We start from the raw sequence: 27,003 nt of genomic DNA, 5'->3' as shown, positions 1-27,003 counted from the left end.
GGGGATGTGAATCGCTCACGTGATCTACGTCTCTCCCACCTCTTTCTTCATGTTCTTAAAATAAACCATGCAAACTGAAGCTAAGGACACATGAGTTATATTGAGCTTCTTTTCCCTCATTGATCAAATGTTTTGATATTTAATATCACATTTTTCATGCTTTTTTGCATGGGAATTTCTGAGTATTTCAATAGTGTGTTTCATTAAAAAAACTTAAGAGATTCTTCCACAATGCATCTCTGTTCTTGAGGAAGTACAATGATGATATAATAGGCAAAAAGGGCTACCAGTCTGGTTATTGAACAATCACAATACAGAATTGTGTCTGTCCAACAGTACAGTAAGGATTCCAGACATTATAGTCATTTTTCAAGTTCTCCATGAGGTGGCGCTGTTGTCCAAGCGTTAGAATGGCACATGACCAGGTGACTCGAGCTGAATCTCAGCCAAAAAAACATGACAAACAGCAGATGGTGCTGGTTGTTAACTCAAGGGTACTGTTTGAATATAAAAATCCCACTGAAAATGTAGCGTCTTCAAGTACCTAGTCTTGGTTCTTCTATTACTTTGGTCTGGAAAAACACAGCACTGTTTAGACAGTGTGGCTGATAACACTGTGGTTAAAGGCATAAACATGGGACTGTAGCACCCATTAAGGCCTTCAACCTTAAGCGATCCTGCAAAAAGCCCAGTGGAACAAATGGGCTGAACATTATAAGTTGTTTGCTTTTAATATCATAAGGGGAAGCGAAATAAGTGCAGAATCGGTTTTGGTTAGTGTCCTGTCTCAGACTACTGTGAGCCTACACTGTTCCCGGACTTTGAACCAGCAATGTTCCAGTTAAGCACATGTTCTTAGCCTTCCAGTCAAGGTTCTGTCAGTGAAAACAGATTTTCCGTATCACATGTCTAGAAACGTTTAAGCGGGCCTCTTGGGAGCCTCTCCTGCTGTGTGACTTTGACCGCAAAACTCACTTTCAAATGAAAGTGTTTGGAAAGCTGGTCCAATGTTGTCACAAAGCATGAATGGCAGTAATAAAGGTAATTGTCTGGAAAATTACACATCACAGCTGATACAAAAATTATTCTGCCTTTAAATGCTTGTGTTTTTAATGGTTGTCTAGCAAGTTAGCACGATGTTAAGGCTTTATTTACTTTTTAAAGAAAGGCAGAAATTAAAAGACTTATAACTGTTAGTTGCACAGAATCATTATATGAGTAACGTTGATAAAATTCGGATAATACTTATCCAGTGAGCATGAAGAGACACGGTATTAGAGTTTGGATCTGGACTCCTATTGATTTACTTGACAGTAAATCCCAAGGTTGTTAATATCTACCAGTGGAATATTTTTTGTGGTTTGGACAGTTTATTACTGTGAACTGCAAATTCTGTGTACAATTTTACAGCATTGCTGTGTAGAAAATATGAGATTCTGAAATTCTCTCCTGTTGCAGTAATTCATTCGGTCCTGCTTACTAGCATACATAATTTTACAACTGTGTTTCCATTATCAGCCGTCTCTAATGTCTAGGTCTGAGTGATGCTTATCTCTCATGTCAATTAACATATAAAAGTTTTTTGTCCCCTGTGACTGACTGCCATCCCATCCAGGCTGTACCCCAGCCTTGTGCTCTATGCTGTCTGGGAAATGCTACAGACCCCCAGTCACCCAGACTGCGATAGGTTGTTGGCAGATAGATGGTTATCCATAGATAATCCCTGTCTGTGTATCTTATTAAAGCAATTTATGTAGGTAGCATAAGCGCTTTTCACTTTGTACTCTGCGAGTTCTCCTGCAGATGCACAGTACCCCGAGAGAGCTGACTTTTCTCACACTAAACTAAATAGAGGATACAGTGTGCAGTGCAGGTGACTCCAATGTCGTCACGGTTCCAAGAGCCTCAACGTGCCTCTATAGATATTGTTTAAAAAGAAAATACACAATTCCCAAAAAGATATCAGATATGGTTACGTGTGTGCACTCTCCTGCACTATTTACTTCTTACTGAGGACATCGTTTAGTTTAGCTGTTAAATAGTGATAATTTTATATGTTCTCTGAGTCTAGAGTGCATCTCAGAACCTCAGCAGCTGGGTTTCAAACCAAAAGCCCATAACTGTGCATGTAATCGCCGCTGTGCATTTCGGCCTCATCCAGATGGGACAATATGACCCATTCCAAATGCATTTATGAGAGCTTCAGGCCGTGAGCACGGCTCAGTGTTTTCAAATATCCCCGCCGCAGTCATGTCTCTCAGACTGGCCCTCACATCACTCCATCTGAATTACGCCAGATGGTCCGTACATGTCTTCTTGTGGGGATACGTCCCATGGTGTCCCCTTAGCTCAGCCCTGCCTGTGTGAGGATGTCCCCCTGTAGGACTCGGGCACAGGGCTCGGACCTGGCTGGGCCTTCTGAGTGTGTTTCTGGCTTGTGGGAGTTTTACTTGCAAAAAGAGGTTCTGAGGGCAGAACGAAATATGATTGGTTCAGAGACATAACCAATCAGATTGTAGAGGAGGTGGGTCCAAGCAACTAGACGAGGCGAGACCAAGACATGTGATTTGTTGGTCCCACCTCCTCTAGTTGCTGTGAATTAATGTGAAGTCTGTAGATTTTGATCAGTCGAGACACGTGTGGGCACGGAAGGCTCCAGAATTAGTGCTTCTCCTTTCAGTTATTAACTCCTTACCAACCACTGTCTGACTAGTAACTTAACCACTGGCTGACCCTTATCTGACTGCTGCCTGGCTACTCGGACTAAGTAGAAACAGAAACTGCTTTATAGCGATTTTAAGTTTAGAATTAAAAGTGTAATGAGCAGCAATACAAACATTACTGTAAAACTGTAAACTATAGGAGTGGTGTGGTCTACAGCTAAAGTAAATATAACATGTGAAACAGAGAAATATAGGGAAAGTGAGGACCAATCCCAGGCCATGCTGATAGCAGCTGGTATGCGTCATGGACCCCATGGTGTCACAGAGTTAATGCCACATCTGGTGTATAAGATAGGATGGCTGGTACAAATTCGTCATACTTTCTGGCTTCCTGGAATGCTGCCGTTCACTGAATGATCAGCAGGGATAGTTTACTAGAATCTAATATTTGATGGAGTGGAATGTGGCCCATGTTCGGAAGGTCGAAGGTCATTGCTGGGATCCACGGGGCAGTGGTAGAATACCAACTGCTCAGTGTTTCCAGAACATGCGGACGAAGGAGCTCAGCTCTGGAATTTAGCCTTGAGGAAAAGATTTTTATTTGATACCGGCCATCAATTCCAGTAAAGCGAAGGCGTGTTTAGTTAGTGTTTTTTTAAGTGAGAGTGAAGCAGACGTTTTCCGTCTGTTTTACCCATAGAACATTTATATGAGCCTGGCTGAATATGTAACGTGGTGGGCACAGAAAATTGGACGGGCCAGACGTCTGTGAGCAGAAGGAAAGCAGAAGGGCAAATATTAAATAAGCTCGTCATAAGAAAAAAAAATGCCTGTTTCAACATTTGTGACTGAAATTGAGGGAATCTCCTTAATTCTGAGGGCGTTCCCACACTTTATACAGCTGTGGAACTTACTACTCACTTTGTGTGCCAACACACTGTCTGAAAACATGTTTCTGTCATGGTTAAAAAAAAGAACAATAAAACCTGGTGTAAATTGGTTTTGCTCATTAAATCAGTCTGCCGCCTATCCTACAACTGTTTATCCACTATAGTGTGATTATCCAGGGGAGCTGAGGGTCAGTCTTAGTGTGATGATGCAGGGGAGCTGAGGGTCAGTCTTAGTGTGATGATCCAGGGGAGCTGAGGGTCAGTCTTAGTGTGATGATCCAGGGGAGCTGAGGGTCAGTCTTATGTCTGATTATCCAGGGGAGCTGAGGGTCAGTCTTAGTGTGATTATCCAGGGGAGCTGAGGGTCAGTCTTAGTGTGATTATCCAGCGGAGCTGAGGGTCAGTCTTAGTGTGATGATCCAGGGGAGCTGAGGGTCAGTCTTATGTCTGATTATCCAGGGGAGCTGAGGGTCAGTCTTATGTCTGATTATCCAGGGGAGCTGAGGGTCAGTCTTAGTGTGATTATCCAGGGGAGCTGAGGGTCAGTCTTAGTGTGATTATCCAGCGGAGCTGAGGGTCAGTCTTAGTGTGATGATGCAGGGGAGCTGAGGGTCAGTCTTAGTGTGATGATCCAGGGGAGCTGAGGGTCAGTCTTAGTGTGATGATCCAGGGGAGCTGAGAGTCAGTCTTAGTGTGATGATCCAGGGGAGCTGAGGGTCAGTCTTAGTGTGATTATCCAGGGGAGCTGAGGGTCAGTCTTAGTGTGATGATCCAGGGGAGCTGAGGGTCAGTCTTAGTGTGATGATCCAGGGGAGCTGAGGGTCAGTCTTAGTGTGATGATCCAGGGGAGCTGAGGGTCAGTGTTCTTGTATAGCAAAGCCAGATGTCACCAAGTGGGAGCTGAGAGAGAGAGAGGATGAAAGAGAGAGAGAGAGTAATACATAGCGATGGGGTGATGGTACTAAAAAATAATTATTGCACAGGTTAATTGGTCTATTGTACAGTCAATTAAAGGACAAGGAAGCACAAGGAAGAGGAGGCGTTTGTCGTCTGGTCTTTTCCTCTCCTTCCCCTTCACTCCTGCTGCTTTTACTTTCAATTACTAGCCATTATGTTGATTAGGACACTTTCTGTATAAATGTTCAAGTCAAAATACTTACATAAATAAAGCTGTAACAGATCATTCATCCATCCATCCATCCATTTTCCAAACCACTTATCCTACTGGGTCGCGGGGGGTCCGGAGCCTATCCTGGAAGCAATGGGCATGAGGCAGGGAACAACCCAGGATGGGGGGCCAGCCCATCGCAGGGCACACTCACACACCATTCACTCACAAGATCATTCATGTAGTAAAATTTTATTTTATCTTCACCATGTCATGCTTTATAATGGCCAGTATTGTGAAAAAGGTTTTGGCAGAGAACTCTTTATCTGTCATTTGCAACATATCTCTATTTTATCCCTTGATTATTTTCTTTGTAAATGCTTTCCTTTGAGGTTACTTGCATAGGTCAACATTGTTGGTGTTTGTACAAAGCTGGTTATTTTAGAAAGCATTGCAGGCTGACCTTTCCCAACAGGGAAATCAAGGAGAGCCTTGTAGAATCTGTACTTGCAATGCTGCAGTTTCACATTTGGTCAGAGGCCTGTTCTCTAACCCGTTCCCTTCATCTTTTCTCTGTCTACCTTGCAGGGCGAGGTACTTCCGGGGAAGGAAGCTGAACGGGGCGTACGAGGTCAGAGTGGAACAGGTCAGTAGCATGTCTGAAGAAGCAGGAATGCTAGCATGTACATGTACTTATGGGTGAAATGGCAGTAGCTAATGCTGCTTGTGCTCTGGGAGGCCTACATTTAAGACTAGCATTATGGAAAAGGCATAAATCTGTTGATTGTCACATGAATGGATTTTGGCATAATAACTAGCACTTTGCTAGATTGTGTATAATGACTTGAATAACAAGCTGGGCAAAGAACAAAACATTGAAAAAGGAGGTTCAGTCCTTTACACGGATGATGGTGTTTGAATTGTCTGTTATTAAAATGGAATGTAAATGCCCACTTTTCCAAGTAGTCATACCTTTAGCTCACAGAAAAATCTGCAATTTATTTTCTTCCTGTTACTGTACATTTAGCAGGGTGGCCCCTTATTAAAAATTCCCAAACCTCTGTTATGTTTCACCAATAGTTTAACAAATTCCTTGCAATAAACGCATTCAATATTCAAAGTTTCTTTTGGGAAAACTTCCATTTATCTGATGGATTTCTGGTTTTTAAGTGTTTGCTGAAGATGCCTTCAGCCTTTTAGTTATGCTAAAGTAAAATGAATGGAGCTGAATGTTACAGTCTATTGTAATGTTTCTATGTAGTCTTTCTTGTTTCCTAAAAATGCCTGTTTAGCCCATAACACACCCATAATGGTTTCTTACTTGGATAGATGGACTTGCACTAAGACAATTCCAGTTGTCGCAGATGATTTTGCTTCTCTCTCCAAGATGGAATATGAAAGTCCCCTTCAGGGACGCAGCAGCCCGATACGAGTCCAGTCCGCTCTCCATTTGCTAATATATTGCATCATATTTTCTGGTTATAAGGAGTTGTCTTGTAAATGGTAAAACCTGTCGTTGTCATTACTGGAATGATCGTTAATCAAGTACACAATCTGTCTGCCTGTCTTCAGTATGCGATTAGGGTGTCCCTGGATGGGGTGCCAGCTCATCCCAGGACCCCCTCTCCCTCCCCCTCTCCCTGTAACATACACACATGCACACTAGAGGCACCAGTTCACCTAAGCACACAATCTTGAACTGTGACGGGAAAATTGGATTAGTTGTTAGAAACCCACCATGCACAGCGAGAACACAAACTCACAAGCCCGTGTCTGAGGGCCCAGTGTTTCCCACTTCCGGGTTTGTAAATGAACGGGTTTGTTTCATCCTGATGTAAAGCTGTTTCTATGTACAAACTGCACAAACCTTCACAAACATGATCTGCTCTGTACCTCTTTTCCGATACTAGATTTGATAGAGGTAATTGTGCTAATTTTATAGTATTGTTAAAATATCTCTGCAATGACCGCCCTGTCCTGGGTTGTTCCCTGCCTCGTGCCCATTGCTTCCGGGATAGGCTCCGGACCCCCAGCGACCCAGTAGGATAAGCGGTTTGGAAAATGGATGGATGACCCCCCCTGTCCTGGGTTATTCCCTGCCTTGCACCCATAGCATCTGGGATAGGATCCGGACCCCCCACGACCCGGAATAGCAGTTACAGAATTTGGATGGATGGATGTTAATATAGCAATGCTAGCATTGCCCTTACCAGCAGGACAGCACTACTTACTTACAAAACACTGATGGACGAAAGTGCATAAGGAACAGGTTTGCGCTGTTCAGTCAGTGTTACCCACCTCTGCACCGTGCTTTACAGTGAATTGGCGATGCCTGCACCCATCAGTACTTCCATCAACATCACCATGTGCCAGGACTCAGCTGTGGCCATCTTCAGTCCTCCTGGATAGCATGACATCCATAGAAAAGCTGTCCGGCTTTGTGACTGAAGGCATGTGCTCTGTGTGGAGTACAAAGAAGGGCTTCATGCAGGTGTCGTCAACTTGGCATCTACACATTCGCAATAGACGAGCCGAATTAGCTTGTTATCAAAGGTGCACTGTAATACCACCCACTATTGGCTTCAAAGCCTAATTTCTTCCTTTACATTCAGCCAGAAACTCACCTGCCCCTGAGATCAGCAGAAGTACTCTAACAGCAAGTGAAGGTACCCCAGCTGATTAGCTGATTCTCCCTTTCCATTTTGGCATAATTTTTCTGCCAACAGTGTCCAATTCTGAGTGGTCGATTGACCTGTGATTGGAGTTGATTGTACTCTTTATTGGAGCTGATTGGTCTTATGATTAGAGCTCGCACTGTAGCACCAGTCCGATTTGACTGATTGAGCCACTCAGTAAATCAGTATGCTGTTTACTTTATATAAAACATGTACCAACTTTTAGCAAACCTGTCTTAGCAATTTCAGTCAATAACTGGCATCCTATTCGAGGCTAGTTTAATAATATATATGCACCAATAGCAAATATTTGATGGAGGTCAAATAGCTGTATCCGTGTTTTAGAGTATGGGAATTTTGGAGTTTGGGAATTTTGGAGTTTGGGAATTTTGGAGTTTGGGAATCGTGTGTTTGCTTCTGTTTCTGCTTTCTGTTTTATTTCTGCCTGATCAGGCTAATGTTAGCTAAACTTTTGGCTTGCACCATGGCTCCCAGACGTCTCTGCATGCAGAGGCACACACCCAAGCTTGTCAGCACAAATTACATCAATAACAGGCCACATCGCTTTACAGTGCTTCAAGAATCTTGGAAGAAGAGGCCTTATTTGGATGCAGGCCTCCTACCCATTGTTCCAGACTACCAGATCTACAGAGAGGTCATGATTCCGGAGTATGAAGTGAGGTCAGGATGAGGTGGGGTGTAAAATACTTGTCCTTTTCCTCCCAGTTGACCCAGGATGACATTAGCTCTTGGGTCATTCGGGGCAACATCTGCTGGATGTAGCGTAAAGCTCTGAGAGGATCTGGAGGCCCAGTCACCCATGTTTTACACGATGGTGGCTGGGCCATACTTGGCTGTTCTGTGGTCGTCATGTCCTTTGATGGCTCATCTGCGTGGGCCAGGTGGAGGCCATGTGAGACATTCCACAGTGCTAGGAGAACCTGTCTGAGTCCAGCACTGTTCCCACCCACATCCAGTACAGCCTCGCCGTGGGCTGGCCAGCATCTTAGGAGGCCACCCTGGACAGCCAACATGGTGGTCCCACAGTCGGTGCGGGGCAAATAGGTCACACATTAAACTGTTAACAGAAAATCAATGTGCTTGCAGTATGGAGAACACCTGTATCAATGTTTTGGGTGGACAAAGGATACAGAGATCTTAATGACATTTACAGTACAGGTCATCCAAAGGTGGTCAAACTAACACTGTTTCACTGCATAGTCTATACTGCTGTGCTGTCATGTTCCCCTGGTTTGAGAGCCCACCATTTCAAACTATGATAAATGTAAATACACAGTATTTAATAGTAACCCTTGATTTGGATGGTCCACCTGCGGAGTATTTGTAGTATTTCAACTACTTAGAGATTCAACAATTCACAGCTGATTCGCTGTGTCTATATATGTTTAACAGAATATATACCATCACCATACCTACATATTCTTAGATTAATTTAATTGAATTTGACTACTCACTCAGCCGATTTTATACAAATTGCTGAATCTCAACTAAGTTGTTGAAATGTTACTCTGCACTCTGCATACTCTCTGTAGGAGGACTATCCAGAATAAACAGGTAATACTTTATTTGCTTGCTAATTACTTTTAGATTTTTGTACGTCCTTGCGACTGAATAATTTTCTGACGTGACCTAATACAAATGTTCTATTATTTTAATTATGACCTGAGGTGAAGACGTTAATACAATTATTCATTTCCATGGCTTCATATATCATGAGTGCGTTAGATCACATTTAGCGGCAGTTATTGGAGTAAGCAGGCTGACTGACTCGCCTGTGCTTTGTTAGGATAAGCTGAGCTCAGTATTGTGTGATTTTAGGGCAGAGCAGGTGAGGGACACAGAGAGGATTAATGGCCTTTATCCAGGGAAAACAAATTTTTTTGGCCAGGTTTAGTTGTTTATAACATAATGGTGAGAGGATCCAAATGCAGATGTATTGAGTTTATTTCCAAATCCTGAAATCCGCCTAAAATTAGTAGTCAAAACATGAGCAGGGTGTACCCCAGCCTCCTGCTCGCAGGGCAGTCAAGGGCATCGTGGAGAAAAACACCAAACGCAGAACCTGATTGCAAACCCGATAACCGTGCCACACGTCAGACAGAAGAACACAATAGTTAGGTTCCAGTGGCTCGGTGCAGTGTATATACCTTGAGTGGTGACAGAAAACTGACTCCTAATTTACCAAACCAGCTAAACAGGCTAATAAGCTACAGGTCAGGTATTAATCTGGTGAGGCAGAGACTTGCCTGGATGCAGGTGTGACATTGTTTCACCAAAGAGGCAACTTTAACCCAGGCTGGCAAAATATGGGGTGATACAGTGGCTCAGTGGGTAGCACTGGAGCCTCATGCCCACTGGATTGTTGGTTTGAATTCCACCTTTGCTCTTTGCTTGTCTGCCTTTGACGTTTACATTGTATATGGTTATGTTTGAGCCCTTGATGGACTGGCAGTGAACCACAGTCTTGTGCCCTGTGAAAAAGCCTCCACGGGACCCTGGGGCCAAGGCAAGTGGTCAGAAGAAGGAAGGTTAAAAAATCTCAGTGGTTTATTGTTATTATTTTAAATATTATTCAATTAACCATGTTTGAAAACCCTAATGCTGCGAATGTTTATTTGTACAGGAAAATACTGGAGGCTCACTCAGCATGGTTGACAAAATTGTTGAACTTTGTTTTTGTAACAGCTGAAGGAAAATCCATCCTAAATTAACAGAGTATATCTCACATCAATATAAACACATGTTTACCCAGCATTAAACAACTGAAGATTTGTGGTAAGATGTGTAACAAGATAAAATTACACTAATTTGTAAAGATTACAAGTTAATACTGTAGCTTCATTACCTCAAAACAACAACGCTAATTTTCTTGGGATAACCGGTTTATTTATTATGAGAAAATGACCAATAAAGTTGTCATGAGAAGACAAGCTTGGTTATCATGAGATAACGAAATTAGCGTTAAAAAAATAATTAGAAGCACGGCCATTCTTGGCTTCCGTGGGTTTTAGGATTGCCTGTTTGCTTTGGTGGTGATTCTAAGAGACCTCAAAAATAATTTTTTTAATTAATACCTATCAGCTTTGAATTAGTTTTACTGATAAGTTAAACTGATAAGAAAACAAGAAAAGCAATTATATGCTGTATAGGTTATTAAACAGTTATGCTGTGTTTTAACACACACTTATGCTGTGCATAAGATTGTCATATGAAGTGGTTCATATACTTTCTGTAATGAATGCGAGTCAGATATCCATATCATACACCCGTTCACATAGCATTCAGGTTCACCTGCTTCTTCTATAATTAAATCTGCATAATCAATAAACAAACAATGGATTCCTGCATGCGGACCTTCCTGCTAATGAAGAGATGCTTAACCCTCCTGATCTGAGTATCAGAACCAAGATAGACGTTAGAAAGTCACCACAGTCTGAGTCTGAACAACAGAGGCTGGGGTACACCCTGTACGGGGGTCCATCACAGGGCACGAGGCTGGGGTACACCCTGTACGGGGGTCCATCACAGGGCACGAGGCTGGGGTACACCCTGGACGGGGGTCCATCACAGGGCACGAGGCTGGGGTACACCCTGTACGGGGGTCCATCACAGGGCACGAGGCTGGGGTACACCCTGGACGGGGGTCCATCACAGGGCACGAGGCTGGGGTACACCCTGGACGGGGGTCCATCACAGGGCATGAGGCTGGGGTACACACTGGACGGGGGTCCATCACAGGGCACGAGGCTGGGGTACACCCTGGACGGGGGTCCATCACAGGGCAGGAGGCTGGGGAACACCCTGGACCCCTGTCCATCACAGGGCACGAGGCTGGGGTACACCCTGGACGGGGGTCCATCACAGGGCACGAGGCTGGGGTACACCCTGTACGGGGGTCCATCACAGGGCACGAGGCTGGGGTACACCCTGGACGGGGGTCCATCACAGGGCACGAGGCTGGGGTACACCCTGGACGGGGGTCCATCACAGGGCACGAGGCTGGGGTACACACTGGACGGGGGTCCATCACAGGGCACGAGGCTGGGGTACACCCTGGACGGGGGTCCATCACAGGGCAGGAGGCTGGGGAACACCCTGGACCCCTGTCCATCACAGGGCACGAGGCTGGGGTACACCCTGGACGGGGGTCCATCACAGGGCACGAGGCTGGGGTACACTCTGGACGGGGGTCCATCACAGGGTACGAGGCTGGGGTACACTCTGGACGGGGGTCCATCAGAGGGCCACACACACACTCACACACAGGTTTGTATTCATATCTTTGTGGGGACCATCCATTCATTTTCATGGGCATAACCCTAATCCCAAATTGTCCCTGCAAGGTCAAAGTAACAGGTTTTATCACATTGTGGGGGCATTTTGTCTCCACAATGTAATATATACATACCCCCCCCCCCCCCCCCCCACGACCACCACTACTTCCACACACACATAGACATACACGCAAAATCATGCTCTAGGGGCTAGAAACCCCCCATGACATAGGGAAGACATGCATACTTCACACATGCGGACTGGATGCAGGATTCAAGCCATGGAGGTATGAGGTAACTGACCAGGGAAATTGAGATCTTAAGGCAACAGTTGAACTGGTTACCAAGCAGTTGCTAGGCAGTGAGGTCACTAGTCTTTTACTATGGCAACAACATCTGCTAGTAGATGGATAAAATGAGCTATGCACAGCACACAACGGTTCTTCTGCCATTGATGGAGCTGTCGTCATGTGGTTGCTAGGCAATGTGGTCACACTTCCCAGTGTGTTTCCTGTTGTTAGGATGCAGAGCACCAGCTCTCTGCTAAGATAACAGTGGGGTAAAGGGCTGTGTTTGTGCATAAATGCCCTTTTTGTTGCAGTAAAATGACTCTATTTCCTTCATTCACATGCAAGTTGATTTGCCACTTTCACGTTGGATGTCTAGCTGTGTGTATTGGGCGGCTGGACATACAATGAAATCTCACTAATTGCCAGTTGATAAGTTTTTTTTTTAATACTCGTATTGTTCAAGACTCAAGAATCACCAGTTTATGTTCCGTGTAACATACATTTTTGTTTCCTTTCAGGATTTTGCAGTGTTTCATGATTAATTTTGATCATTATAGTGCACAAAATAGCAGTGTGCTACATCAAAATTATTATTAAACTCGGTGCGTTGGCGACTGCCCAGGATTGGTCACTGCCTGCACCCATTGTTCCCGGGATGGGCTCCGGTCCCCCCCCCCCCGTGACCCCAGTTGGGATTAAGCAGAAAATGGATGGATGGATTTTTAAACCCCTCGACCAAAGTAACTTACATGGCTTGTAGTATTAAATCTTTCCCATCGGAGTGTGTTTGATGAAATGTAACTTGAAATTTGATATATGAGCACAACGATTTCCTCCAATAGCTCCGATTGGTCACTTGGGGCATATCCAGTATCAGTATCTGCTTCTCTCAACATTGCTGAAAGGAGCAGAAGCTGTGAATGTAGTGTCCTCCTCAATCACCATTCAGTGAAGCCCCCAGAACACGATTAGCAGCTTCTTCTACGAATTAACATCATCATCTCTATTGAGTGCTCCAATGTAGAGCAAAGAATAAACTCTATGTAGCAGATGCCAGGTGACGCCCTGTGAGGTTTACAGGAGCTGCCTCATAATTTAAACACAGAGAAATGGACTTGTGCACAAGACATAGCAATTTGTTTGCATTTCTGTTCTTCTGGGAGTCTTTTAGGCTGACAGCAAAGATGCACATTTTATCAGAAATACACAAAATTAGCATATAGCCTCCTTTTAGAAATGTTGCCAGCTCCTTTACCTGCTCAGAAATCGTGTAACAGCATCTCGAAGATAGATTTAGGAGTCAGTGAATTCATCGGCTTTTGTGTCGACTGCTTTGCTAGGAATTAATCCAGGAAAGCAAATGTATTGTCTAAATGGTTACCATGGCAGCGAGAAACGGGCCCCATGATTTTTAAAGGCCAAATCCCCGACTGCTCATCCTCAGTGTCCTCGGTGCTGCCGACTTGGCCGGCAGGCTCAGGAGAAAGCTAGACGGAGCCAGTGCCATTCGCTTTTAAGGCATTATCTGAGCTCGGCCATCCTCTGCGGGAGTGTCACCACAAGCTTTGCCGGTCTCCTTGGTAGCTCACCTCCATTTACTACAGTTTTAGCACTCGATTCCTTCGATCCTCATTAAGTCTGTATCAACAGACAAAAGCATCACCAATTTGGATTGTGAACCATGAAAACCGTTGGTCTCTCATGTTGAGAGAGGTCCGTCCAAAGAATTATGGGTCTTTCTATTAGAAGACTGTTAACCACGAACCCCGCTGATTTGCTGCTGCAAAGCCTGCCCATCTGTCTGGCAGAGGGACATCTAGCGAGTATCTGCCCGGCGTCCGTCACTAACCCTACACACTGGCTGCTTTCTTCGTGCAGTGGCTAGTGTCAGTAGAGTGTCCATGCGGTTAAAAAGGGATCGAGCCAAGTTCCTGTCCTTGAGACAAGACACACAATCAAGACAGTCTGTGTCTTACTCTGTGTGTAAGATGATGGCACTCACCCCACATTCTGCTAATGTGTGCCCACATTCAGAAGCTCCTCTTCTGCAATCTCTGAAGTCTAGCAAAATGGTCGATTTATTTCTCCTCAGAGAAATCATTGTTCTCCACAGAGAGGAGAGACTGGCCAGTCTCTCACAGACTGACTCATCTTCATTTCATAATGATGGTTGTGCTTTCTTTATGCATAAATACTGCAGAGTCCTCATGAAATTCGCATTAAAATGCATGTTTAGATATAAACTGTATGATTCCTCTGTGTTCAGTGCTGACTGGACATCCCTAAAAATTCTGCACATTTTACACAGATGATATACGTCTGATATTCTGGCTTGAAAAGATGCAGCTGAACAGAGACTTTTTGTGGAGACATTCATCGAAATTTCAGCCTTAGGAAAAGCTTCATTTTTTGACACAGCCTTGTATTACAGGTGGCTCTGAAACCGAAGGGTGTTTTAATATGCAGGCGTCTGATTGAGGTGCTGGGTGTTGCAGTATTTTTTTCCTGTCCGTCTTCCTGAAAACAGCTGAGATGAATCCGCATTTGTGGAGCGCAGGATTTGTTGGCCGGTGCTATGAGTATCCGCTGCTGCCCAGAGGCACTGCAGCCACAGCCCTGTCAAAATATGATAAATCATAAATGTTTCTCTTAATATTACGCACGGCTAACTACACCGGTATTTTCCATACACACATAAATTGCAATGCTTTCACATTTGAAAACAGAATAGTTATTCATTTTAAGGTCATCATTTGGAAAACTCCAGACATCACGAAGGTCACAGATTACTTTACAAGACAAAGCAAAACTTAATAAAGGTGAACAAATATGCAGCGTTAAAAAAACAGGAATTAATAACTTTTGTCGGAGGAAAAGTAAACGTAGTGTTGTGCTCAATAAATTATATGTGATGTGTGAGCCGTGGCAAGTCCCTACACAATGGATGGCAGAAAGGCATACAAATATGAATGACCCACAGTGCCCAAAGAAGAAAAGCGTTTCTTAAAGCAGTTGTGAGGGACCCCCTGGCTGCCAACACCCTTTCACCAGGTACTCAGAGTTCTTCATTGATTGGTTCATGTATGCTGCAAGCTGGGAGGGACCACTGCTCTAATGTGTTAGACTTGGGGGTCCCTCCCCCTTCCATACCTGTAGGGAGACAAAGACAGAGGGACATTGGAAGAGTCTTGTATTTATTTTCACCTCTGAAAATCCCCGTTGATGTGGTGGTTGTGTATTCGGGGGGAGGCATTTGTGAAAATGGGTAATTGGAAATTCCAAATTGGTAGAAAAATAAGAGAAAAAGTGTCTTCAGGGGTTGATCAGGAGGCCCTTAACAATTAACATCCCTGCATGATGGGAATTAGTGGCAGACGCGGGAACATTTCGGTTATTGCACTTTTTAAAGCATGCTGTTCTGTTTTGCAGGCCGAATTTTCGGAGATCAACCTTGCATCCTACGTCAATGGTGGATGCATGATTGACATGCAGCTAACGAGAGGCGGGACCAAAGTGGTCAGGTAGGCTGGGCAGTTTCACATACCTCTAATGGCGTTCCTGAGGATGACCGTAGCTAGCTAATGGCACTGCAGACATTGCTGCATTAGTGTTGGACTATATTTCCTCTCATTTAATCATTGACATTGTATCTCACACTTATAATTTTATGAACCAATTGACCAGTTATGGGGTGGTGTGGAGCTCTTTGGGTTAGAGTGTCTGTTCGAATCGCGAACAGACTGATGCTGCTATTGGGCCCTTCAGCAATCCAACCCCCAAATCCATGGGTGCTACATGGTGGCTAAACCTGAGCCTCCTCCCCCCCCCAGATATAATATGTGCATCATGGAGACTAAGCTGGAGTATGCAAAAAGACAATTTCCCCTCCAGAATCAATAAAGTACCAGTAATTCATTTTAAATTTTAGAGTGGTATGGTATGGTAGCTCAACCAGGCTTTGTGTTTGTGGATGTTCCCCTTGTGTTCCTGCAGATTTTCCACAGCCACTTACACAGGTTTTCACTGGAGTCCTGGTCATCCATCCATCTTCTGGCCACTTATCCTGGTCAGGGTCACAGGGGGCCCACGACCCGTCCCAGATATAAACCTGGGGTACACCCACACACTGTCGACAATGTCTCTGGACTGCATGTCTAATGGAATCTGGCAAGAAATCAGGTTTCACTTCAAAATGTTATTTGGACATAGGAAATTGTTTGGTACTGAACAAATTCAACTGATGGTCATTCTTGGGTGGAATTTCTCTTTAAAATTGGTTGTACAACAGAAAGTATTACATGGAATTTTCATTGTTTGTGTTAAAATATTTTCTTAGTAAGAGGTCATGCCATCGTAACTGTAAGCGAGATGCTCAGTGACTATCAGAGCAAATTGTTTTGTGAAGTTAAAGATTTCCAGGACCAGTCATCTGGGCCTTTTGGGTTATTCACGGAGAATATGTTCCATCCATCCATCCATTTTCCAAACCGCTTATCCTACTGGGTCGCGGGGGGTCCGGAGCCTATCCCGGAAGCAATGGGCACGAGGCAGGGAACAACCCAGGATGGGGGGCCAGCCCATCGCAGGGCACACTCACACACCAGTCACTCACACAGGCACACCTTTGGGCAATTTAGCAACTAAAATTAGCCTCAGCATGTTTTTTGGACTGTGGGGGGAAACCGGAGTACCCGGAGGAAACCCCACGACGACATGGGGAGAACATGCAAACTCCACACACATGTGACCCAGGCAGAGACTCGAACCCAGGACCCAGAGGTGTCAGGCAACAGTGCTAACCACTGCACCACGATGCCATCCCATGTTCTATGATTGAATTACACATTGCAAAGGTTGTTCTGTAACAGGCAAGTCTAAAGAATAACATATGTAACAGATTATTATAACAGCATTGCCTGTGTGTTTATGACTGTTATTCTGTAAAAAGATCAATGGAGCATTGAAGATATTAAGACATTGTTTACTTTAGCATTTAGCATTCAGTATCTAATTGAGGAGTACAAAAACAGAAGCTTTTAGCCTCACATGCTGACTGAGAGGTAGGGAAGTACCTGGACATATTGCATCTTTTAAAGAACTGTCTGCAGTGTTACTGGAAAAATATCTGAATGGCATCCTCATACTGGGGCACCGCTCTGTAAAACTCACTGTTAATCTTGCTTGTGTGCTTTGTCATGAATCAGAGGTGTTCGATAATAATTTTATTGTTGAAGTCATCCATCCATCCATTTTCCAAACCGCTTATCCTATTGGGTCGTGGGGGGTCCGGAGCCTATCCCGGAAGCAATGGGCACGAGGCAGGGAACAACCCAGGATGGGGGGCCAGCCCATCGCAGGGCACACTCACACACCACAACATTTAGCAAGTCCAATTAGCCTCAGCATGTCTTTGGACTGTGGGGGGAAACCGGAGTACCCGGAGGAAACCCCACGACGACATGGGGAGAACATGCAAACTCCACACACATGTGACCCAGGCGGAGACTCGAACCCGGGTCCCAGAGGTGTTCGATAATAATTTTATTGTTGAAGTAAATGAGGTAATCTTTACCAAATTTGCATGGTTTACTGTACAAATGGAAGTCAGCCAGGCTCAGCTTGAATGTGCTACATGGGACTGTTTTCCCGTGGGCCCAGCACCTGCCATAAGGAGACATAATGGTCCTGTGTGATGTGGACCAGGCAGCAGTCAAAGGCAAAGACCTTGGTCAACTGATCCCCAGGTCGTGAAACTGGTTTTAGGGGCATGAGCTAATATGGAAGGTAGAGAGATACCATCTAGATATATAGTCAGGTTCACCTGGACACAAAGGGCTCTTGAACTAAAGTCCTGGAGAGAGACTGGATACTTTTCCACTTTGGAGTTGCCTTGAGTGAGAGGCGTGAGGTGGATTTGGGTCTACTTATTAGTTTGGAGCCCGTACTTTGGAGGTCTACGAGAAGGTTGACAAGATGGTTGCCTCCCTTAGACTTTGAGTCAGGGGATAGGCTCTGTGCGCATCCACTGAACATCAGTTTAGAGTGTCTGGCCCTCTTGGAGACCTTAGGTGGGGTGCTGGTAGGCTACCCATCTGGGGACTCCATTGTTCTCCTGTTGACTTTAACGCTCACATACAGTAGGTAACGACAGTGAAACCGAGCAGGGTGGGCTTGGGAGGAACGGCCTGCCTGATCTGAACCCCAGCGGTGATCTGTTACTGGACTTCTATGTTAGTCATATTTCGTTCCTAACCAACATTGTGTTTGAACATAAATGCAATTGGCATCAGATCACCCTAGGCCAGGGTTGACCTCTCAGTGAGCCAATAACAGTGGATTCCAAGGACTGGAGTTGAGAATCGCTGCTTTATTATTGGCTGACTGAGAGGTCATCCCAAAAACCCGCACCCACACCGGCTCTCCATGGATCCGGTTCCCTACCCCTGCCCTAGGCCATAGCTCTATGATTAATTATATAGTCGCGTCATCAGGTCTGAGCCCATATGTCTTGGACACTTGGGTGAAGAGAGTAGCTGAGCTGTCAACTGATTTGGATCATATGGTGGGGGAAGTTGCTGGACAGACCTGTTAGACCTAAACGTATAATGAGGGTGTGCTTGGAACATTTAGCAGAGGCCCCTTTATGGGAGATCTTCAACTCACACCTCTGGCAGAACTTCTGTCGTATTCCGAGAGGAGCTGGAGACATTGAATCCATGTGAGTCATGTTCCTTGCCTCCATTATTGCGGCAGCTGTCCAAGACTGAGGCCCTAAGGTTGCTGATTGAGGCAGCAATCCCCAAACCTTATGGCAGACACCAGCAGTAAAAGGAACCATCAGTCTGAAAAAGGAGGCCTTCCGAGCCTGGTTACCTTATGGGACTCCAGAGGAAGCTGACTGGTACCAGCAGGCTAAGCAGAATGCGCTTTTAGCAGTTGCAGAACTGTTGACCTGAAATGGGGATATAGTCAGTTGGTGGAAGGAGCACTTTGAGAACTTCTTGAATCCAATTGACACACCTTCCTTGGAGTAGAGCTGGAGGACTGCCCTATCATTAGTACTGAAGTCACTGAGGAATAAATGAGATTCACACTGATTTCCTGAAGGTTTTTGATGTTGTTGGGGTGTCTTGGCTGACATGCCTTTTCAACATTGCTTGTAGGTTGGGGACAGAGCTTCTGGATTGCCAGACGGGGGTAATGGTCCCGATCTTTAAGAAAGGGGATCCCACTCCTCAGCCTGACTGGGTAGACCAATTGGGCTGTGACCTTCAGCAGGCACTGGGGTGGGGTGGTTGGCACCCGAGTATGAAACTGCCGGGATGAGGATCAGCACCGAGAAATCTGAGGCTATGGTTCCCATCCATGAAGAGGTGGACTGCTCCTTCAGGTTGGGGATGAGTCGAGGAAATGGGGGGTCTTGTTCACAAGTGAGGGAAGAACGGCAACTTGATCATGCAGAGCAGTGCAGTGTGAGCTGTTATGCGAACATTGTACTCGTCTGTCATGAAGGAGTGAAAGCCAAGTTGAAAGGAGAACCTATTGATTTATCAGTCAGACTCTCTTCCTATCCTGACCCTGCGACCCAGACCCAGATACAGTAAGTGGTGGAGAATGGATGGATGTATGCATACTGTATACATTCGGAGTATTAATAAATAAAAACTGAATGTTAATACAAAATTTAAGTCATGTTTTGAATCATGTTAATTCAAAAGCAAAAAAAAATTTTTTCGCTGAAGGAAAAGAAGTGATTACATAATTCAACTAAAAAAACAGAGGAAAGAAAGATCTTAAAGAACTAAAAAGTTTAAAAGTTCTGCTTAAAAGTTCTGGGACGGAGTGGTGGCTCTGAGGCTAGGGATCTGTGCTAGTAACTGGAAGGTTGCTGGGTCAAATCCTATGAATGCCCAGAGTGATTTTACTCTGTTGAGCCCTTGAGCAAGACCCTTAACTTGCAATTGTTTCTTCCTGGGTATGATGTTAATCTACATCCGGCCCTACAAGGAGATTCTCCAATTTACAGGGAATAACTTTGGGGTTGGTGGCAGGATTGGCACTCCAGCCACTGGGAAAAAAACTCACACTGGTCCATTCGGACTAGCGTGGCACTGAGATATCGCCCACCGCATGGCTGCACTCAGGTTCTCATCCCTGAGGTTGTTTATCGTGTGGTGGGTGTGGCAACGCACTGTAATCAGTGCACACTCCTTACCTCTCCTTCTTCTTAGAAATTGTACTGCAAATCTTTTGATAAAATACCTGTAATGAAATATTTTTTGAAAGATGCTGTTTGTAGAAGTTTATTAATGACATTCTACAACATTTTATGATCTTTTTGTGGAATTATAGTTGTCTATCATATATTTCTGTTGACCATATGTGGTGACCATATGTGCACAAATGAGCATATTTAAAGAAAAACTCTGGTCAGTGGGAGTTCACCTCACCATTCTGCTGGGGTGCACATGTGCACCAGGTTAGTCGAACATGATTCATGCTGGAAATTTGTTATGTAAGTTTTAAGTGATCGTGGCCTGGACACTTACCAGTCATCAACGTGGCGTTTGGTGTTTAGGATACCAAGGTCTTACTTGTGAGAGATGGTGTCCAGGGGGAGAAGCTGTGCAGGGGTATGGAGTGGGGGCTCGTGCAGGTCCATGTGCTGCTGCAGCTGAGCTGGGGGGGGGCGTAGGCTGAATTATGAGGTGCAGATGGGGGGGGTGGGGGGGGGGATAGTGAGATGGACGACGGGCTGCTAGGGAGATCGCAGCTCAACACATACGTTTGCTCAGTGCTGGTCAAATCAATGACTTCTGAATGGACATAAGCATGTAAACCACCCTCATTATCAAAAGTCTCCAACATAATGGCTGCACGTGTACATCAGTGAAGTGGAACTTCAAATTATGATTGGATTTAAATGGCTCTGCTCTAAATTTAAGCCACATTTACACATGATGTAAGGTAGGTCTCAGGCAGAGAAGGTTTGCCTGGCTGATGTTTGCCTTTCCTGTTGTAATCTAAGAATAACAAGATTAAGAAGCCGCAGCCAACCCTATAAAGGAATTCATTCTGCTGCCAAGACTTGTTCCCCCAAAGAAAAGAGCACCACGTTTCTGAAAACCAACCAGCTTCCTTCAGGCTGGGTGGAACGTGCCACAAGCCAGGCACTACTGTGCATGCATAGCTCACAGGAGAGTTGGAGAAAATCAGGTATGAGTATTTACTAAATATAGTCCAGGGTGGAATCTCTTATTCTGTCAGTGAGTGATAAGTAAATATCATATGCCAGGGCACACATCCAGTGTGAGCCTTCACTTCTTTGAGTTGGGCCATATGCTCCCCATGAGGGGGATTGAAGAGGAAGACCCTGCGTGTGCTCGTGCCATCTATGGAAGGATGAAGAGGTTCGCGGCGATCTTCAGCACGCTGAAGGATGCTTAGAAATGCACTGTAGTGACAGTGAATGCTCAATGGTTCATCATTTCACTGGCCAGTTATCAGATTGGGGAGAGGCAGGAGCAGCTGCAGTTTAGCTGTTAAGTGAGGAATTCCTCGGTTCCGGTAGGCTGATGACCACGCCTGATCATTCTGTGGTGCTGGGGAGGCTTCAGAGCCAACATTGTAATGAGGTTATCCACAGGAGACAGGTTGATGTCCACGTCATCGGACGAATGTCTCATAAAAGCGTAGTCGTGACATCTCTCTCAGCAGTTATTATGGGTCATATGCAGTTGTTAGCCTGGCTTTGGTGGTGCAGCAGGATACCCTAAGGATGATGCCAGTGGAATGTGTCTGTCACAAGTGGGCAGCCTTCTTCATGCAGACTGGTACTTTGCTTGGGTACATTTGTCAAAAATAAAAAAATGTGAACTACTTAAATCACAAACAGTTTATATACAGTACCAGTCAAAAGTTTGCACACATCTGCCCATATGAAAATGCATTAGTACTATTCTGTACATTTTAATTATAAAGACATCCAAAGTATAAAATAATGAATATGGAATTATTCACAGACAAAAAAAAGTATCTAAAATAAATACATTTGTTTGGGGGTAGCCCTGTGGGTTGGGACTCAGGAGTTTGTCAGCCGAAATCCCAGGGTCGGTAGAGTTATCCCACCGTTGGGCCCTTGTGCAGAGCCCTTAATCCCAGTTGGGACTGGCTGACCCTATTGCCTCCTTTATGCCAGTTTCATGGGGCGGCCTCCTGGGATGCTTTTCCAGCTGTCCTGGAGGAGGTCCCATATATGCTACGCACTCATTGGCCATTTTTCCTTCACCATTTTCACTGTGCTCGGCTAAGGTGGCTAACTTTTGGCTGGTACTGTGTGATGTTCGGTTTGAAGCTGCCGGAACTCTTACCATTCTTATTGTGTTTGTTTAGTAGACACTTTTGTCCAAAGCGACATAAAAGTGAGAAGGCAGGGTCAGCTGGTGTCCCGGGAGTAATTAAGGTTAAGGGCACTGCTCAAGGGCCCAACGGTGACATCATCCTGGAAGCCACGGCATCTGGCGAGCTTCCAGTTATGGGCACGGAGTGGTAACCTACAGAGGCACGCACTGCCCCATCCAAAAAAAAAGGATATAAATAATAATGACATAAAAATTTCAGTACATAACATTGTTTTATTGTTGGCGGATCCTCAGGCCAAATGAACTTGTGTGAGAATGCAGATGGAGTGCATTAGTTTGCTGTAAAGATATGCTCTGCTTAGCTTATGTCACTGGGAACCGAGCTCAGGTTGCCATGAAGTCGTAACATCTGCTCTCCTGTTTGGAAAGTCGTAAATCACGCATGCGGAGTATGCTAACAATTCTTCTTATCCCATCTTGTATTGATTTAGTTTCACATACTTCAGATTGCATTACAACCGTGTGAACGGTTGTTTACCTATCATTTGATTTATTTTAGCTTTAATTAAGTTTTTTTAAATAACCTCAAGTCTCATCTAATCTTGATTTCATTAACAGTTTATAATCTTGGACATTAGTTGTCAGTTAATATTATAAATACGGAGCATTTTCTCTGGCATCATGCAAACTGCATTACACAGTATTAGATCACACACCCAGTTTGAAAATGAGATGCATCCCTCCCAGTTGACGTATACGGCAAACATTCATTCTCCTGTATCTTCTGATCCACAGTCACTCATCTTATTGTAACCATTTTCACAGGCAGAGATTTTATTTCGGCACTATTTTATATATTGCCGTGGAACTCAAAGGAACAGCTGCTTGTTCCTTAATCACTTACCGAGTCTGGGATTTCACCTTTGAATGACATCGGTAACCGAGGAGCTCCATGTTCGCCCGTGACAGTTCAGTGCTGTTTCAGCGGCCTCCCCAACACTTTCCATCCTGCTTTGGAGTTTCAAGTAATCTCTCCAGCTGCTCAGTGTTTTCCGAAAGGCGAGGCAGGGCTGATTGGTGGCCAGTAATTGCTGAAACTTTAGTCATTTGAAACAGGGCCGTGAGTGGCACTGTAGTATCATAAATCCTGGGTTAGGGGATTGATTGTGACCCCGGCTGTTTCTTCTGGGCACTTTTTGGTGAACTGTGTTGTGTGATGGACTGGCTTCCTTTGTCAGGCTTAAGGCTCACCATGGCCCCGTACTGAGTAAACTGTTATGGAAAATAGATGAGTAATATGTAGTAGTTATGTGTATGTTTATATTACATTACCCAAGTTTAGGTGCTGTGCAGCGATCTGATTGGTGCAATTTCCCACCAATCATAGTTCTGTGTTCATGGTTTGTTTTTTTGCCGCCAGTCATCTTTCTTAGCCCGTTGGCTTTGTGGCTCCTCCCAGTTGGTGGCTTTTCACATCAAACTTCTGCGCACTTCAGAAATTTGCCAACTCTGGCCATTCAGTTTAATCTCCTCCACTGGGTCTGGTAGTAGTATTCAAACAATCCTTTATAACGACCATTTATTCAGTTTTACTGCGTTGATTTTATTTAAAAAAATGAGCATATTAGCTGTTAAAAAAGGGCTGTTCTCAGTGGTCTCTGGGTGGCATGGTGACTCTGAAGTTAGGGATTTGTTCTAGGAATCAGAAGGTTGCCGGTTCGAACATTGTGAATGTCAGGAGTGGTTCTGCTCCGTTGGGCCCTTGAGCAAGGCCTTTAGCCTGCAGTTGCTTCGTCCTGCGTATGACGTTAATCTGCAAGCAGGTCCTCCAACTTACAGGGTAAAACTCGGCGGTTGGTGGCAGGATTGGCTCTCCAGGCACCAGAAAAACCTCACACTGGTCCATTCAAACTAGTGTGGTGCTGAGGTAACACCCACTGCACGGCTGCACTCAGGTTCTCATCCCTGAGGTGGTTTGTCGTGTGGTGGGTTTGGCAATGTGCTGTATCAGCATGTGCTCCTTACTTCTCTCTCAGTTTTTTGTGCAGTGATCTTATCCCTGCCTGGAATCTTCTTGTGCACATTCAGGCTTTAATATACAGGTTACTAGTGTGCTGAGCATTGGATCACATCACATTTTGAATCACTCAATACTGCATTAACACGGCTTGGTGTTAATCATGTAGTTTTTAATTCTCTTTAATACATGCCTCTAACAGATAGTGAATGCTGTACCCCGTGTATAAACAACACCAGGACATCCTAATACGCTGTCATATCATGGCTCGCCAGACACAGCAAGCAGATCTCAGATAGTCCTCATACTGTTTGCTTTCTTTTCCCCTATGAATGGCTAGACAGCCAGACAGGCTGCTGGTTCCGCACAGATACACAGCGATTATATCCTGTAAACATGTCTGACATCCAGTGCTTGTGCTGCACGGCGCATGCAGCCCGACACGTTGTAGGACCAGAGCGGGGAAGTGGTGCCCTGTGGTCATGGTGATGTTATGGAGGCCGCATGGCTTAGCGGCCCTCTAAGAATTCCTACTTCTTCTTACAGAGACACGCAGCCCTACCGCAGATCTCATCTCAGGTCCATTCTTCTGAGTAGGGCGAGATCCCACTCTGGACAATAGGTGGTGTTTGACTATTAAAGAAACATCTATTGCTCTCTGGCATTTACCAATTACAGCCAGGGCTGGGGGGGCAGGGTGGCAGGGCCAGGTCCTGGTCCTGGTCCTGGTCCTGGTCCTGGTCCAGTTCCTGGTCCTGGTCCTATACGGCATACTTAAACATGGCTTCACGTTATTCCACTGAAGAAAGACTTTTCCCAGCGAATGCATGTGTGGCTTCAGACAGTTTCCTAATCACCCACTGATGCACTCTAGCTCTGTCCAACCGGCGGCGAGTCAGAGTTCAGCCCTTGCTGGACCTCTTCCCGGGACGCTTTGAAACGAGCGGGATTTAGCTGTGTTAATTAGGCAGCCTGTCCCACGCTCCATTCCAGAACAAGTGCTTGTTTTTCCTCCTCGTCTTTCTGTACCCCTGAAAAACTCCTCCCCTGCAAGCAGTCGGCTGAAATGTAAAATGTGACTGTAACGCCTTTAACTAAGAAGCGCTAATGCGATTTGTGGTGCTTGAGAAGCAGCAGCTGCTCACACCAGGGACCAGACATCTCCGACTCTGGATTATCACGAGAGACTGAGTCAGTGTCCATCAGATCCCTGTTTAATTCATTCAATCATTAAGCAGCGCCCTTGCATGTATGGCTTTGCCACGAGACTATAATTATATGTAGCACAGAGGGTTGCTACCCGAACCTCATCTGTTTTTCTCAAATGACCATTTGTCATCAAATCACGTTAAAAATATCATTGTCATTGTCACACAGATGGGCAGTGACTACATGCATTTATTATATAATCACGCTAATATTTTATGTCACTTATGTTGTGCTGAGAATAATTAATTCCATGCCTCCCTTGAGTTAGGTTGAGCGTGGGAAAGCCAGCTCTCTGGCTGTTGTATTGATTATGCTCTGGAGCTCCTGTAGACTGGGCTACAGTCTGCTGGGAGAATCACAGTTGCTCATTTGATGTAGGCACCTTCTTAGTCATTCCCAGCATTGCAGCTTAAATATAGGTTGGGGTCCCATGAGACGCTACTGTATGTGTGTAATAGATGAAAACAGGGTGTTTGCTAATTTCAAGATAAAACTTAACAATAATGATTAAGGCTAGTAATAATCGAAGAGGATTTTTGGTCGCTGCTGTCATACCAGAATTTCATAATCAGGATACTGTATTTCAATTCAGGCCTTTTCTTTGCTCACTTTGGCCGGCCTGCACAGTGCAGATAGAGGCTTATTTTATTTTGTGTTCTTTTTCATGTTGTTTTGTCTCCCCAGGTCCTTTAAGCCAGACTTTGTTTTGATTCGCCAGCACGCCTACAGCATGACCCCGGGCGACGATTTCCGCAGCCTGGTGATTGGCCTACAGTACGGGGGTGTCCCTGGTGTGAACTCGCTCTTCTCCATCTACAACTTCTGCAGCAAACCTTGGGTGGTACGTCTGCTTGCCTGGCCTGACTGATGTACATGGTTTAATGGCTGTTATAGCTAGTGCTAGAAGAGGCAAGGTTTTAAAACAGGTGGTAGGTGGTAGGATTGCTGTGTCGTAAGAGACACTAATAGGCTAACACCAATGGACATTTATGAAGTTGCCATATTTGGTGATTTACGGTATACTGTAATCCATCCATCATTGGTTTCAGAGCCTCGTGCCTGTACATTTACACGTGTTGCTTCTTGGCATCACTTTCTTCATAATCATCCCACCGCAATAGCCAAGGGGACTCATGTTATTATGGTGCCACGTGCTCGTGACCAGTGGTGTAAAACACCATTATCAGAATCATAATGACAGTCACCATCATCGCCATCGGTCATTTATCTGGTGAACCGTGTGGTCTAACATGCAGCATTCATTGCTGTTTCATTGCTCCAGTTCTCCCAGATGATAAAGCTCTTTCATGCTCTGGGCCCTGAGAAGTTTCCTCTGAATGAGCAGACCTTCTACCCAAGCCATAAGCAGATGGTGAGCTCTCTTTGCCTCCTACTACAACTTTAAATTCACACTCTCCTACCACCATAATGATGGCTCCTACAGAAATAACAGCAGGTTTATAAGATGTGTGCAGAAGTGGGTATTGCTTATACC

The 27,003-nt window shown here is 44.9% G+C and overlaps 1 protein-coding gene and 1 long non-coding RNA gene across 3 annotated transcripts in view; both read left to right on the top strand.

Annotated features, from left to right (window-relative positions):
• The window catches only part of syn3 (synapsin III), an 84,976-nt gene that overhangs the window by 10,475 nt on the left and 47,498 nt on the right, over window positions 1-27,003 (top strand). For both annotated transcript variants that reach the window (XM_049007703.1, XM_049007713.1), the window contains exons 3-6: window positions 5,250-5,307; window positions 15,351-15,442; window positions 26,193-26,349; window positions 26,791-26,880. In XM_049007703.1, coding sequence (XP_048863660.1) covers window positions 5,250-5,307; window positions 15,351-15,442; window positions 26,193-26,349; window positions 26,791-26,880 — 397 coding nt within the window. The remainder of the gene's footprint in view (window positions 1-5,249; window positions 5,308-15,350; window positions 15,443-26,192; window positions 26,350-26,790; window positions 26,881-27,003) is intronic.
• LOC125738609 (uncharacterized) lies at window positions 7,130-8,034 on the top strand. The gene is made up of 3 exons (XR_007396873.1): window positions 7,130-7,152; window positions 7,274-7,327; window positions 7,909-8,034. It is a non-coding gene; the product is annotated as an uncharacterized LOC125738609 (long non-coding RNA).

The sequence above is a fragment of the Brienomyrus brachyistius genome, chromosome 1, assembly GCF_023856365.1.
Source record: "Brienomyrus brachyistius isolate T26 chromosome 1, BBRACH_0.4, whole genome shotgun sequence".
Lineage (NCBI taxonomy): Eukaryota > Metazoa > Chordata > Actinopteri > Osteoglossiformes > Mormyridae > Brienomyrus > Brienomyrus brachyistius.
Note: the sequence above shows the minus strand (reverse complement) of the source record. Positions and strands in the feature narration are given on the sequence as shown.